Source organism: Colias philodice, chromosome 11, assembly GCF_061535455.1.
Source record: "Colias philodice isolate Cphi_HAF_F1 chromosome 11, ilColPhil1 Martin Lab GWU primary, whole genome shotgun sequence".
Taxonomy (NCBI): Eukaryota; Metazoa; Arthropoda; class Insecta; order Lepidoptera; family Pieridae; genus Colias; species Colias philodice.
The window spans coordinates 10,343,309-10,358,553 of NC_143096.1; the positions used below are offsets into that span (position 1 = coordinate 10,343,309).

General features: G+C 36.7%; 1 protein-coding gene across 1 annotated transcript; it reads left to right on the forward strand.

Annotated features, from left to right (window-relative positions):
* The first annotated feature begins 161 nt into the window (after positions 1–161).
* On the forward strand, positions 162–15,239 carry Sec24AB (Protein transport protein Sec24AB). The gene is made up of 16 exons (XM_089701123.1): positions 162–337; positions 502–1,816; positions 4,028–4,130; positions 5,020–5,146; positions 6,294–6,481; positions 6,762–6,915; positions 7,249–7,406; positions 8,694–8,767; positions 9,118–9,269; positions 9,640–9,793; positions 10,127–10,302; positions 10,955–11,065; positions 11,313–11,491; positions 12,253–12,452; positions 13,510–13,746; positions 14,346–15,239. Exons 2-16 carry the CDS (start codon positions 513–515, stop codon positions 14,455–14,457), a joined length of 3,429 nt encoding a protein of 1,142 aa, XP_089557249.1. The 5' UTR covers positions 162–337; positions 502–512; the 3' UTR covers positions 14,458–15,239.
* The last annotated feature ends 6 nt before the right edge of the window (positions 15,240–15,245 follow it).

Genomic DNA, 15,245 nt, shown 5'->3' on the forward strand with positions numbered 1-15,245 from the left:
TTATTAAACATACGAGTGTTTAATTATTAAATGAGACATAAAACTCAAAAAACTTTAAAAATATTATAATAGTAGTTAGTAGTCGGGACGTTATTGCGTCAGGCAATACATTTGTGAAATGAAACGCAATTGACATGACAACCTAAAAAGTAAAATCAATCTCGACCTCCGGTAGAGGGCGTTTTCCTTCGCTCGGCCACGTAAGTCAGGGTCGAAATTTCCTTCGTATTACAGATTTATCGCTTTATTTTTACGTGCTGTGGTAATATGTGAGAATGGTATAGCAGCAGAAAAAGTGTAACAAGTTTTTGTGTTTTTTCACCTCATCCCGTCAGTGGTAAGTTGGTCAGATTACACTTCTGTCATCCTTAGTGAATTAGCGTTAATTAAACATCCTTGTCGATATCGGATTCATTATCTAAATACAAATAAATCCATTGTCATTAATAGCGCGTACTGTCGTTTTGCGAGGTTCATCACTGATTTTTGGTTAATTTTCAGATCAACAAACCATGTCTAACATACCGACGTCTTACAATAGTAATTCGGGACCACAAAATACAAATTTAGGACCCTACCAATTCAATCAAATACCTCCTGGCCAATTGCCTGGATCATTGAAGCAGGATGCTAACTCAAATAATCCAGTGCCCCAACCTGGGTTCAACAATCAACCTAATCATTACAATCAGAGTGCAAATAGCTCGCCAGCCTTCAATCATTCGATGATGATGCCTCCACCCCAGCCTAGCTTGCAATCTTCGCCTATAAGACCTCCTATGAAAGCAATAAGTAACCAAAATCCAATTCAAAATATGCAGAATATCCCATCAAGCTCCACCTACCCAATGTATACCACTTCACCATATCCTCCTAACCAGCCACCACGTCAAATAAATGACAATGCTCCACCTCTCATAGCATCTAGTCAATATCAACCTGTTATGAATGGCCCACCTCCAACCTCTAGGCCGCCAATTAATCAATATCCGCCATCCAGTGCATTTGGACCTCCACCTCAGAATATGCTACCACCAGTGAACCCAAACAACCAAAGACCACCATTTCCATTGACTTCTATGTCACCTGCACCTTTAACAAGTCAAGCTAATGTTCCATTCAGTAGCTCTGCAGCGGGGCCTCCTAGAAACAGTCCGTTAATACCTCCCTTGAATGCTTCCATGACTGGACCGAATATAGTTGGCCCACCTTTAGGGCCACCTAGGAGCAATGCAGTTAATGGACCACCTATGCCTGGTCCTCCTGCAACTGCAATGCCTGGTCAAGAGCAAGCAAAAAATCAAATGAGTGGGCCATCTTCAATGCCGCCTATGGCGCAACAAATACGGCCACCTGTGAGCCAGCCTATGCCACCACCTCCAGCTATGGGATATACAGCACCACCACCAGTCAATAATATGAGCGGGCCACAGAGTTTACCACCTGGTCCTTTGCCTCCAATGGCACAGACAATGCCTGGCCCGCCAGGTGCAAGGAGTAATATGCAAAACAGATATCCACAAATGCCACCTAGTAATTTCCAGCAGCAAAGCATGGCACAAGGAATGCCACAACCAGGAATGCCACCTCAGGGAATGCCACCTCAAGGTCCTCAGATGCAAGCACAGAACAGAATGCCTGGGTTGACACAACAAATGGGTCAGTTAAGTGTGACTCAGCAAGGTTTCGATCAGATGTGGGGTCATCAAATGGTTGATCTGATGCAATGTAAACATATTTTGTCTGAATACCCCGAGGACCCACCAGAAATTAGATTGGGACCTCAGTTTGCGGATGCTCCGAATTGTAGTCATGAGTGAGTACCAAATATTATTATAAATCATATTATAGAATAGGTAAGGAATGTAATAAATAAATGTTTATTGCTAGTAATAGTCAATACAGGAAATTCTTCTAATAATTTTTTAAAAATAATAAATCTCTATAGTCTATATAATTAATTTAGGTACCTACTTAACCGTATATTATCAACCTAGATGAAATGAATATTTAACAAGCAATTAAACTAAATACTGTAAATAAAGGTTAATGTATATCTTTATTATTTTGCTTTTAATTTGCTGTTCTCATATCTCAGTCCAATGAGTTGTCATAATTTATTTTTAGTGACTGTTGATTCAAATTGTATTGCTTATTTACAACTTCATATTGTATTTTATACTGAAACTTGTATGTTATCTCATTATGGATGCTGTTCATTATATTGATTTATTATTATAAATAAAAATATTAAATTTAAAAAAGGAGCAATTTAAAGGTTACAAAAAGTAACATAAAAGAATGTATATGAGATGTTTTACTGTTATCCATGCTGCAGAATTAGTTAATTGTAGGTTTTTTTAATTCATTGGATTAGTTTTTCTTTTCACATTTCTTAAATATTATAATACACAGGTACATTTTTGGTCTAATTATCTTATATCTTATATTTAATTATCTTATATCTAGCAAATTGCTGTTATTATTATATTCCAAACTAGCTTTCCGCCCGCGGCTTCGCCCGCTTTGTCTAAATTATTACTTAAAACCTTCCTCTTGAATCACTCTATCTATTAAAAAAAACCGCATCAAAATCCGTTGCGTAGTTTCAAAGATTTAAGCGTACAAAGGGACATAGGGACAGAGAAAGCGACTTTGTTTTATACTATGTAGTGATGAGTTTTTGTGACACAATCAAAATGAATAACTGCAATAATTCCTAACTTAAATTACACTCTTTACACTCTATTTTTCATAAAGCAGATGGATAAATTATTGAAACAGGTGCTTTGCCATTACCATTACAATTACACAATACATAAGTATATTTTATCTTTTAACTGGATGATAAAAATCTGTCACTTTGATACAAGTTTGATTATCTGACCATGAAGTGATTTTCGATTAACAAAATTATGGTAATATTTCATGTGAAATTTAATTATAGCATATCTTTGCATGTTCTTTCCAATAAATAAATAAAAAAAAACTAAAATCAATATGTAATTTTTGTTGATAACATATAAGTTATGTTCTATGAAATTGGATAAATAATAAATTTAGATAATGTATCAGATCAACATTGATCAGATCTTGATGGCATTTAAAAACTAGATATATTATTCATTTATTTATTTGTTGAATATAAAAATAAACTGTCTTTTATGTAATAAAACTAAGCTTAGAATTATTAAACAGTAGTCATACTTTACTTTATCTAAATCAGTAGGAATAATTTTTTAATATGATATAACAACAAAAGTAATATTTAAGAAAAAAAAATTGACGTAAATATCAAAATTTGACTAGCAAATAACGACTAAAATCCCGATAATTATAGTTCATGCATCAAATTTATTCTGTTTTAATTTCGTAAGTAACTGACCTTTGTTAAGGTATTAATAACCTTCTAGATACATTGTCTCGCGTTACCTTCCGTTCATGTATTTCCCGTATTATTTATCCTTAAATTCAACTAGTGTCCATGGTTACCAAGGTAGCTATTGGATATAGATATATAATTTTAAATTTTAATGCTGAATAGAAAGATAATATTGGTTCATCTAGTTTTAACTGAAGTGTGTAATTAATTGCGTTAATATTTAATTATTTCAGTTTCACTTACTATATTTTTATACTATACTAGCGGTCCGCCCCGGCTTCGCCCGTGGTACATCTTTACGTTTTCTCTACATAAGAACCATCCTCGTTCTTCAAGGAATATAATAAAAAAAGAATTATCGAAATCGGTTCAGCCGTTCTCGAGTTATGCGCTTACCAACACATTTTGCGATTCATTTTTATATATAAGAATTACTATAGTTCAAGTATAAAATTATATCAATTTTTGCACACACATTAACATTAAAAGACAATCATAATGGTAATATACAAGTCAAATATGTACAAATTGCGATCTTATCACTTTCACACTGCCAAATGTGTTTAATTAGAACAAGATATTTAGAAAATAATATTATATTACATTATATTGTATATAATATTTATATGGCTCTTTATTTTACAGAATATTCCGGTGTACCATAAATCGGATACCAGAGAACAATTCACTTCTACAAAAATCGAGATTACCTTTAGGAATTTTAATACATCCTTTCAAGGATTTGAATGTGAGTATATTTAGATTCTAGATCTATTATGTTTGGATATAAGCATTGTTGGCAAATGTTGGCTTAAATAAAATTTATAAAGGATACAAATTATAATTGATGTAATATGGAATTTCTTCTATAAAAATACTTATTTATAATTGAGTTCACTTGTGCTCTTAAGTTTTAATATAGAGCTTTATACAAAAAAGTATATACGTATTCAAACAGCTCTTTCAATTCCTTTGTTAAAAACTTAAATAATTTACAAATGTTATATGTATTTATTTATCAATAAACACTTGAAATAAAGTGAAACTGAATAGTAGAATGCTTTTAATGGCACATATAAAGCAATTAAAAAGCATAATGTTTGAAATTTTTGTACAAAAAACTATTTACTTATGTAATTTGACGCTCATTTGTGTTGTTGATGTTTGATGTCGAGTGCATTAGAATATGGAAAATTATTCGTCATTATTTTTTTATTCTTTTATGCTTCGACGCAAGCTTCAATATTTTTGATGTTATAAACATTATTATGTGCATGTTTGTGAAAACATTTACATTCTTCTGATGTAACATAACTAGGTAGTTGTAGTAGTAGTAGGTAGTTGTATAAATTTGAAAGGAGATTAGCATTTATTTATGCATTGCATTAGCAGTTATATGATTATTTAATTAAATAAATTATATAAACGGAGATAACTAATGTTTTATTAGTTAATATTTAATATTTATCAGAGCATTATATTTTTGTAAAGAAAAATAGTTATATGTAAAATAGTTGTGGCCTCCTTTTTTATCAACCTTTCAAACTATCCTTAAATTTATAAATAGACTTTCTAATCTATTTTTTCAACCACATTTTGGTTCTTTTTCATAATAAATAACACAATTATTATTTTAGCACCTGCCTGTGATCCAATGTACGACGATAGTGCGGTGCCGTGCGTGCCGTACGTACATTAACCCGTTCGTGTACTTTGTCGACGCGAAGCGGTGGAAATGTAACCTGTGCTATAGGGTTAATGATTGTGAGTACACGATGTATAGTAATTAATTTAATTTTTGTTGTTGTTGCTTAGAATGTAAGGGTGTTTTTCAATGATGTTATAAATGTATGTCGTGTATGTTCATCAAATTAATTTGTGTATCAGTTGTTCTAGTCAGGTTCAATCCTTAAGAAATATATGACTAAGCTGATTAAAAATAAATAAAGATGTGAGTCACTTCCAGAGGCGGCTCGTGACAAAATTTTTGGGTGTTCACTTGAAATAAAACACTGAAAATTGACTGGCACTCCAACAAGGGGCTACTGAAAATCAGCGCTTCACAACAAGTGCAGCACATGCTGAGTAGCGACCCTTTTTAGCACCACACTGATTAGGAATAAGTCACTATTTTTATTTTATTTGTTGCTTTTGTTTAGTTTGTATATTTTTTTTTCTTTTATTATGTGTGTGGTGTTAAATAAACTTTTCTTTCTTTCTTTCTTTGAAAATACATGGTGTAAAGCAGTACATTTATCAAAAAAAATACTTATATAAAGGAAATACATACGTCTTTCTTTTTGGTGTGCAAAAATATCTATAACTTAAAGCGACAAGACATTCGTAAAGCACTAGCTTTACGAATTAGAAAATTCCCGAATTTGCATTCGCGCGCGTGCATTGAACTGACTCGAGAGTCGAGTGTTTGTTTATAATATAGGACTTAGGAGTGGCAACGTCGCGCGCAATCGCTGTCCTGTACGGGCGCCCAGGCGCGGCGGTAAAAACGAACCGGCAACGTTTGCGGGAGCGGCGCTCCGTATTTTGCTATTTTTCCATAGAAAATCTTCTGTTTCACGCGCAGGGCACTGGCAAACCCTCTCTTTCACGCCTATTGGATTTCGTATTAGGAAATGTAATAAATATTTTTTCATTGGAGCGCAATCGTGAGCGCTCCGCTTCGCGCGTTACTGTATAATACAGTATTATACAGGTGTATGGAATGATGGAATGATGAATATATTCATTGGTATTGACAGTAGTTTTTTACGATTACGATTGATTTTAAATAGTAATAATTAATATTAATAATGATAGGGCGAGCCGCCTCTGGTCACTTCCCAGTCAATCGGCCAGCCATTTATCATTCCTATTTATCCACAATAAACAACCAAATTTGCCACTATTCCAGTGCCCGAAGAGTTCCAATACGACCCGGTGAGCAAGTCGTACGGCGACCCGACCCGCCGGCCGGAAATCAAATCCGCGACCATCGAGTTCATAGCGCCCAGCGAGTACATGCTGCGGCCGCCGCAACCGGCCGTGTATCTGTTCCTGTTCGACGTGTCGCAGATCGCGAGGGAGTCGGGGTACTTACGTGTAAGTGTCTTGTGTAAGTGTAACACTACACTTTAGATGTCACATTAAGTCAAATGTGTCAAAATAATGACTTTGTCTTTGTGAACAAAGACTGTTTCATAACTCTTATTAAATTTATGATTACACTTTACTTTAACGATTGAATTTATTACCCGTTACAGATTTTTTATCAGCGTATTATTACAGCCACAGATATACTGCTAAATGTAGTCGCAATTAACATAGTTTTTGAGTAAGTAAAAATTGTGTACAAAATTTAATCTATTTGTTTTCTTTCCAGATCGTGTGCGACGTACTAAAATCGAACCTGGACCAATTGCCCGGCGATGCGCGCACGCAGATCGGTTTCATTTGCTACGATGCGCACATACACTACTATCTGATGAGCGACGGTCTCACTAAGCCTAAAGAAATGACGGTGTTGGACATTGACGGTATGGGCTTCAGATTTTTAGACTGGAATAATAAGGAAGGGAAAATTTGTAGAAACATTTTTTTTGATATATATTTTTTTCTGTTTTAAATATTACTATTATTATTCGTGCTTACTTTTTGAGTCCGCGAAAAAAATATATTTATAATTAAGCTACTGCCATTCAAATGTGCTAATTTTTGATTAAGAACATTTTTCTTGACTCATTTTACGCTCATTAGAAAACTCTGCCTAATATATGCGGAGGCAGAGTTTTGCCCATACAATTTTTGTGAGATTTATTGTAAGTCAATATTAATATTGTACGTCAATATTAACCACATATATGTCACAGAGGTGTTCCTCCCGTCCCCCGAGGCGCTGCTGGTGAACCTGGGCGAGCACCGCGAGATGGTGCGCGAGCTGCTCTCAATACTGCCCGACCGGTTCTCTGCCCCCGGAGCCCCGGCTTCTGCCCTCGGAGCCGCTCTACAGGCAGCTTATAAGCTCATGGTAAGGTGTTTTGAACCTTATCTCTGTCTACACAGAGTTCATGGTTCCTGCCGTCCTTGATCCGCGCCCAGCGCCGTTACAAGCGGCTTATAAGCTCATGATGAATGCAAGACATTTTGAACCTTATCTCTATGGATATAGAGTTCATAATTGTCTTAATGGTACGGCATAGCGAAGCTCATATTGTCATGTTTTAGTAAGTAGCGCTCTTACGGATGTTGCGCACCGTTTCTCTTTCATTGAGAATTGACGGCTGTGTGCTTCGCAATTTTCAAAACATGTTTTGTTGTATAGGGTGTCTCAGCGCCGATTTTAAACTTTAAACACGAATTTCTCGGCAACCTGCGGGGTTAGCTGGAGGGGAATGGTAGCGTTCGATAGGTGACGAGTGCGGATTTTTTTGTGGCCATGGCGCAGTGGTCTGGTACGCACCGCGCGTACGCAGTCGAAGCGTACTTATGCAATACGTTTTCGTTGAGTGAAAAACGGTGTAAATTTGTAGTCGCTATGAAATCCACCGTTTGAGTGATGCCCCGAGTACTCAATTAATTAAGTCGTGAGGAGAGAAGTTTAGAGCGACAGAATGTTTACTAAATCATTCAATTGGACCATGAAATAGACCTGTGCGATCGATTGAACACATCGACCGCGTCGCCGCTGCGGTCACGGAACATCCAAGACGCTCACTTAGACATCATGCTGCCTCTTTAAGCCACCATCGGTAACTTTTTTGTACCTCAGCTGCAAGAAGAGGATATTGACAAGTCTGATGTATGGTTTCAGCAAGATGGGGCCACAACCAACACTGCTAAAGACGCACTAAATACGTCATTTCCGGGAAAATTCATAAGCCGCTCTGGAGACATATTGTGGCCACCCAGATCTCTCGATTTAACCCCCGCTGACTTTTTTTTTATGGGGTTGTCTCAAAGCAAGAGTTTTTGATACCCCTCTTACAAATTTGGAGCAGTTGAAGACTAAAATAACGACAGAAGTGAGAGCCATTTCAGCGGACATCCATTTGGCGCGTCTCGGCAAATTTGTGTGTCCGATTTGAAGAGTGCATTCACCATGATGGAAGACATCTTGACGGTGTAATATTCTGTACATAAAATCCGCACTAATACACTTAAATTTACTACAGTAAAAATATTATGAATACAATTTGTTTTTTTTTATACAAATTTTCAAAGTTTAAAATCGGCGCTGAGACACCCTGTACATTACAAATTAAACTATACTTCTATATGTCTTTCGTAAATACATACATATTTTTTATGTTTTTAGGCTCCTACGGGTGGCAGAATAACAGTATTCCAGACATGTCTACCTAATATTGGACCAGGAGCTCTCCAATCTAGGTAATTTTTATCATTATAAAAAATGCTTCGTAATTATGGATTTCGTTAGAAAAATGTGTGTATATCTATGTTTTATATGTAGCGAAAAAAAAAAATCAATTGACCTTGATAATTCTGTATAATTTTATTGAAAGTAACACCTTATTTCATGACAGTAAGGTTCAAAAACCTGTAACGTAAATATATCCAACAGAGAGAATATCTGCGTGGCGTTGTATAAAACACAAATTGACACCTTATTTCGTGGCAGTAAGGTTGAAATTCTGTTGTATTGAATCTGTCATAATTTTTCTGAAATTGTCACCTTATTTCGTGACAGTAAGGTTCAAAATCCATCGTTCTACCAACAGAGAGGACCCGAACGCGCGTTCGTCCAAAGACGTTCAACACTTAAGCCCAGCGACGGACTTCTACAAGCGACTCGCGCTTGACTGTAGCGGCGCGCAAGTGGCCGTTGATCTGTTCCTGTTGAGTTCGCAGTACTGCGATCTGGCTACGTTGAGTAAGTTGTAATTTATAGAAAAAAAAAAAATACGCAAAAGGTTTGATCTTGATGAATTTGGTTCCTGCCATTTTAATATTTGATGTTATTGATCTTCCATATGCAATTTCAGTTACATAAGGCACTGTAGAATGTAGTTGAATTGAGATTTGAGCTTTTCAGATTCAATTTATTTATTTTACAACAAATATTTAATTAATCTATCCTTTCAGTTGCACGTAATTAAATTGTCATAATCTATTCTATTAAACTTTACGCTAATAGAAAGCACTTGTCTAGGGGGCAGGTCATTTTATTTCTTTTCCGTAATTTTTTTTAACAAAAGAGAACGATTTCCCTTCATTTAGTATAATTAATCTATCCTTCCCAGGCGGCATGAGCAAGTTCAGCGCGGGCACAGTATACCACATGCCTGTATTCCTGGGCGCTCGAGCTTGGCAAGCGGCTAAACTTACCAACATGTTCACAAGATATCTAACAAGGAAGATCGGCTTTGAAGCGGTTATGCGTGTACGCTGCACTAGGTATGGTTAATTTGAAGATTTAAGGATAAAAAAAGACATTAAAAAACATAAAGAGGGCCGGTTTCAAAGGCGATTTGGGTATATAAACTGATGATTGTATAATTTTGAGTAATGCTAAATGGGTAGTTTTGCAAAATACACCACTTAATTTTTGAAGTAATTTTAACGGTGATATTGCCTCTATTGGATGAGGTAGAGCGTAGAATTTCAGCATTTCTGTCGAATTGATACATACTTCTTTCTGCAGCACAGCTGACTGCTATTGATACCTTCTATTTTTTCAAATATTAAGAAGTTAGCCTTTTATAAAATACATATTATGTTTAATTACAGAGGCATATCGATCCACACGTTCCACGGCAACTTCTTCGTGCGGTCAACCGACCTGTTATCTCTACCGAATGTATCGCCAGACGCAGGTTTCGGTATGCAGTTGGCGATCGACGAATCGCTTGGAGACTTGCAGCATGCGTGCTTTCAGGCGGCTCTGCTGTATACTAGTAGTAAGGGTGAGTACACTTAGAATTATACGTATTTTTGAAGTCTAAACTTCTTTAGGCGCGTTAAGAGTATAATTTCAAAATCGCGTTATAGCAATACTGTCACGTGATGGATTAAGGCGACTATTCTGTTTTTTTTAATCTTGCCAAAGAAGTTTTTACTTCTGTCACGTGTACTCGGCACATACACTTTACTCATTCGAATTTGACCCACTTAAAAATCAGGTGTTATTCAAACTTGTACACTTATCAAGAACCAGTGACAATACATTTATTTCATGACATTAAACACAAAAAATAAATATTTTGCATAATTTTTTAGTTGATTCTATCATTAAAGCGTGTTTAAAGTTTTTTAATGTAATTTAACATTAATATTTAATAGACTTTGATTAATTTCACGTTTATGTTTGAATGTAAAGGAAATTTGAATATGTTACGGCTCACATAAGTATTAAAGAAGTGTGTAAAATAGTACATGAACTAAAAAATGTTGTGTGGTTTTATGAAACCACGGTAAAAGTGAAACTTAGGCACAAAATTATCGTATTTGTACGATAATTATCGTACGGTTCGACCGTCACGCGACATGCACTACACAGACCAAAAAGGTTGAGACGATGTAATAAAAGTTTCACTTTAATAAATGTTTATTGTGCAGGTGAGCGGCGGATACGCGTGCACACGATGGCGATCCCGATAGCGAGCACGCTGCCCGACGTGCTGCACGCCGCCGACCAGCAGGCTATCATCGGCCTGCTTAGCAAAATGGGTGAGGAATAAGGGATTTATCTTTAAAATAATACGGTGCGGTCGCGTCGGTTTTGACTGTCGAAACGTATGAACTCTATGGAGCGGTTTAGCGTGCACGGCCGCTTACAAATTAGCGCACCACCCGCGACGGTCCGCGTGCAATCAACGTGACTCTACAACCTTTAGAGAAAGTGCTTGTTATTTATTTTATTTATAAATGGTTTACAAATTTTTCATACATTAATCAATTATGTTGTACCTTCCAGCGGTGGACCGTTGCGTGTCCGCATCAATGTCGGAAGCGCGCGAGGCGCTGATGACTGTGGCGGTGGACGTGCTGGGCGCGGCGCGGCTGGCGCACTCGCTGCCCGGCGCGGCCCCCGCGCTGCACGCGCCGCACGCGCTGCGCCTGCTGCCGCTCTACCTGCTCGCGCTGCTTAAAACTGTGAGTGTGTTGTACTCTACATGTTGTATGTAGAGTCGCTCTACATCATTAATGATAAGCTGTGCGCGTAGGGACGCACTACCTGCTCGCGCTGCTCAAGACGGTACGTGTGTTCAGGGCTCTATACGAGAGAGATAGAGTCGCTCTACGTGCTAGCGCTGCTCGACCACTTTAGCACAAGTTGAATGTAGAGTCGCTCTACCTGCTCGCGCTGCTCAAAAGTGTGAGTGTGCTCAGCGCTCTATACGGGAGAGATAGGGTCGCACTACGTGCTAGCGCTGTTCGGCCTATTAACACAAGCTACACAAATAATGTAGAGTCGCTCTCCCTGCTCGTGCTGCTCAAAACGGTACCTGTTCTACTTAGTTCTACTCTTCATGTGTTATGTAGAGTCGCTCTACATCATTAATGATAAGCTGTGCGCGTAGGGATGCACTACCTGCTCGCGCTGCTCAAGACGGTACGTGTGCTATAGACGTTAAATGTAGAGTCGCTCTTCTTGAAATTGTAAGTGTGTTCTACTACTTTAATATCTCCTACATAATAATGTAGAGTCGCTGTCGCCATTGATAATTTTATTTATAATAGAATGTGTCTTCTACAAAATTAACTACTCAAAAAGATACGTGAGCTCTAAGTCTGGAATGTTAAGCCATGAAAAATATAAATAACGTAAAATGACATACACTACGTGTAGCGCTGCTTAAGACCGTATGCATGTCCCTCTTACACTTGATCAACTTTATATTACTGTATTGCAGAAAGCGCTCCGCACCGGCACGTCGACCCGGCTCGACGAGCGCGTGGCGGCCATGTGCGAGCTCAAGTGCCTGCCGCTGGCCCAGCTGCTGCGGCTCGTGTACCCCGAGCTGTACCCCGTACATGCGCTCGCGCACCACGTGCCGCGCGACGAGCCCGAGCCAACGCCCGACCCGCCGCGCTTGCAGCTCACGTCCGAGAGGTAGCTCTGCTCTATACACACGCTCTTTAACATAAGTCTCTACCACCGGCTCTACACACACGCTCTTTAACATAAGTCTCTACCACCGGCTCTACACACACGCTCTTTAACATAAGTCTCTACCACCGGCTCTACACACACGCTCTTTAACATAAGTCTCTACCACCGGCTCTACACACACGCTCTTTAACATAAGTCTCTACCACCGGCTCTACACACACGCTCTTTAACATAAGTCTCTACCACCGGCTCTACACACACGCTCTTTAACATAAGTCTCTACCTCCGCGAACAGTCGCCTCCTTGCTGCCGACACTATCTATGCAAACAGTCGCATCCTTACTGTCGACCCTACCACCGCTTACGGTCGCTTTTTTACTGCGGACTCTACCTTTGCAAACAGTACCATATAGGACAGCTTACACATGTCTCTAGCGAGGTCTCTACTCTCTCTCTCTCTGGTCTCTTTGTCTGTAACTAATGAATGTACTGATGGCTTTTATGTAGTATCTATTTTATTTCATATAATATATCTGTGGATTGGATAGACACTTGAATCCATTTGCGGTACAATCTTACGTAATATGTTCACTGTACTATTATTTACATGGTACAATATAGGTTTTTCTATATACAATTACAGTATATTATGCAGAATGTGTACTTTAACCTTAACAAGTTATTTTATATAATTAATTTTATGTAAACTACATAAACGATGACATACTTTGAACCTTGACTCATCATACTCGTGGAAGACCTTGACATAATAACTTTAATTGCATCATACGGATTTTGTACTCTGAACTCAACATGCAGTTATAATTTTCAAAAATTGCAAATCATACTGACGCTACATTTTTTTATAAGTACCCACTTATTTTTTCCATAAAATTAATACTCCAATTGATGGAATTGAATTTTATAGTTTGAGATTTTAAGAATAAAAAACACTCAAATAACTATTCTTTTCCATATTAAAAAATGATCTTGCTTTATAAGAAAAAAAAATAAAAAAATAAATTTTTAAAAAATAATGCTTAACTATTTGTTCTAGGATCAACCTAAACGGCGCCTATCTCCTAGACGATGGAGAAACAATGATAATATATATTTGCAACGCGGTTAGTCCCGCTTTCCTCTCAGAGGTATTTGGTGTGACGGCATTTTCACAACTACCCGACGAAGCGACAAGCTTACCCAAGTTAGAAAATGAGGGTAATGCGTTATTACACGCGTTTATAGAGAAGCTTAACGACGATCGTCCGTACCCATCGAATATTGTTATACTCAGGTATGTAATGTAGTATGATTTAGTTGGATATAAGTATTTATATTTAAAATTAGTATGAAAATGCTCACATTCATTTGAAACATTTAAAGAATAAGAGACAGTAGAAGATAACTGTTTTCCACTTACAATTATTTATCTTGCATGTACCAGTTTTTGTAGTAAAATAACATCAATCATTGAGTTTACCACAAAAACTACTTTGTGGCTTTGCAAGGCAAAGCATTAACTAAGTTGCAATAACATAGTATGGGCTGAAACCACAGCTGAAACATATTTTTAGTTTTACATTCAAAACTTATTATTCATATAACATAAGGAACAATTATCTATGAAATTAATAAAGTCATCAAAATCAGTTCACTCTGTCGAAAATTCTGTCAGACTCAAAAAAAACGAGCGAGTGTGTGCCGAGCACGTGTCAGAAGTGAAGCTTCTTTGGCAAGATTCAAAGATACCAAAAACGTCGCCTTATTCCATGACGTGATGGTTTTGCCATTACGCGACCTTGAAATTTTATTCTCAACGCCCGAAAATTTCAAAATGATATTTTTTTTAAGTTGGTCGAAAATTATATCTAAATGTACAATTTATATTCACAGGGATAACTCGCCAACAAGAACACGATTCACGGAACGTCTTGTAGAAGACAGAGTCGAGTCTGCGTTCTCATACTATGAGTTCTTACAACACATCAAGACGCAAGTGAAATAATATAGTGTACAGTGAACAATTGTATGGACTTAGTGAAATGTGTTGTGATTTGGTGGCATCAAGATTTTATTATATGTAGAGATGGTGAGTTTTGTCGCTACAAATTCATGCTCTAGTTATGAAATACATACTTACAAATTTCTAACACTATAGTTTGACCTCCGTTTGTAAACTATTGTGTGGAAATTTTCTATATTTGATCAGCTGTTAAGTTGTGAATGTGAAATAGATTAGAACCTTTTTTGTACATCACAAATTTCATCTATTTGCACATTTAGAACCCTCAGTTTATCAATGTTCAAGTGAGATTTACTTTTACGACAATGAAATGTACTAAATGTTTAGGAATAAAGGAAAGAATTACAAGCAATAATTATAATATTCACCATTATATTGAATTACATAAATATTGGTTATTCATTTTATTGCTCTTTATCGGATTTAACATAATTTTGAACCTTTCAGCTTGGGATCACACATATTTATTATGAAAACAATTAAAAAAAACTCAATTAAAACCTAGCTTTTTAGAAAGAAAATTCCAAAAAATAAAGTATAAGTTTGTTATAAGATATCTCTATTTATAATAAAAACTTGATGTGTTCTAGCCAAGATTAACTGATTTCGAGTTGACAGAGTTAACTATATGATATAAACATAAAGACTCCTTAGTTTGTAAACTACCCTTTATACATTAATTGTAAAAGGGAATAGACTGAGTATTAGATAGGTACCTATCGAATTTTAACATATTTATTTAGCAATAGAAATGTTATTTAGATTAAATA

Coding starts and splice junctions, on each gene's coding strand:
- Sec24AB (XM_089701123.1), top strand. CDS start 513: ATGTCTAACATACCGACGTCTTACAATAGTAATTCGGGACCACAAAAT. Junction 6,916..7,248: donor GACGGTGTTGGACATTGACG/GTATGGGCTTCA, acceptor TATATGTCACAG/AGGTGTTCCTCCCGTCCCCC. Junction 8,768..9,117: donor CCAGGAGCTCTCCAATCTAG/GTAATTTTTATC, acceptor TTCTACCAACAG/AGAGGACCCGAACGCGCGTT.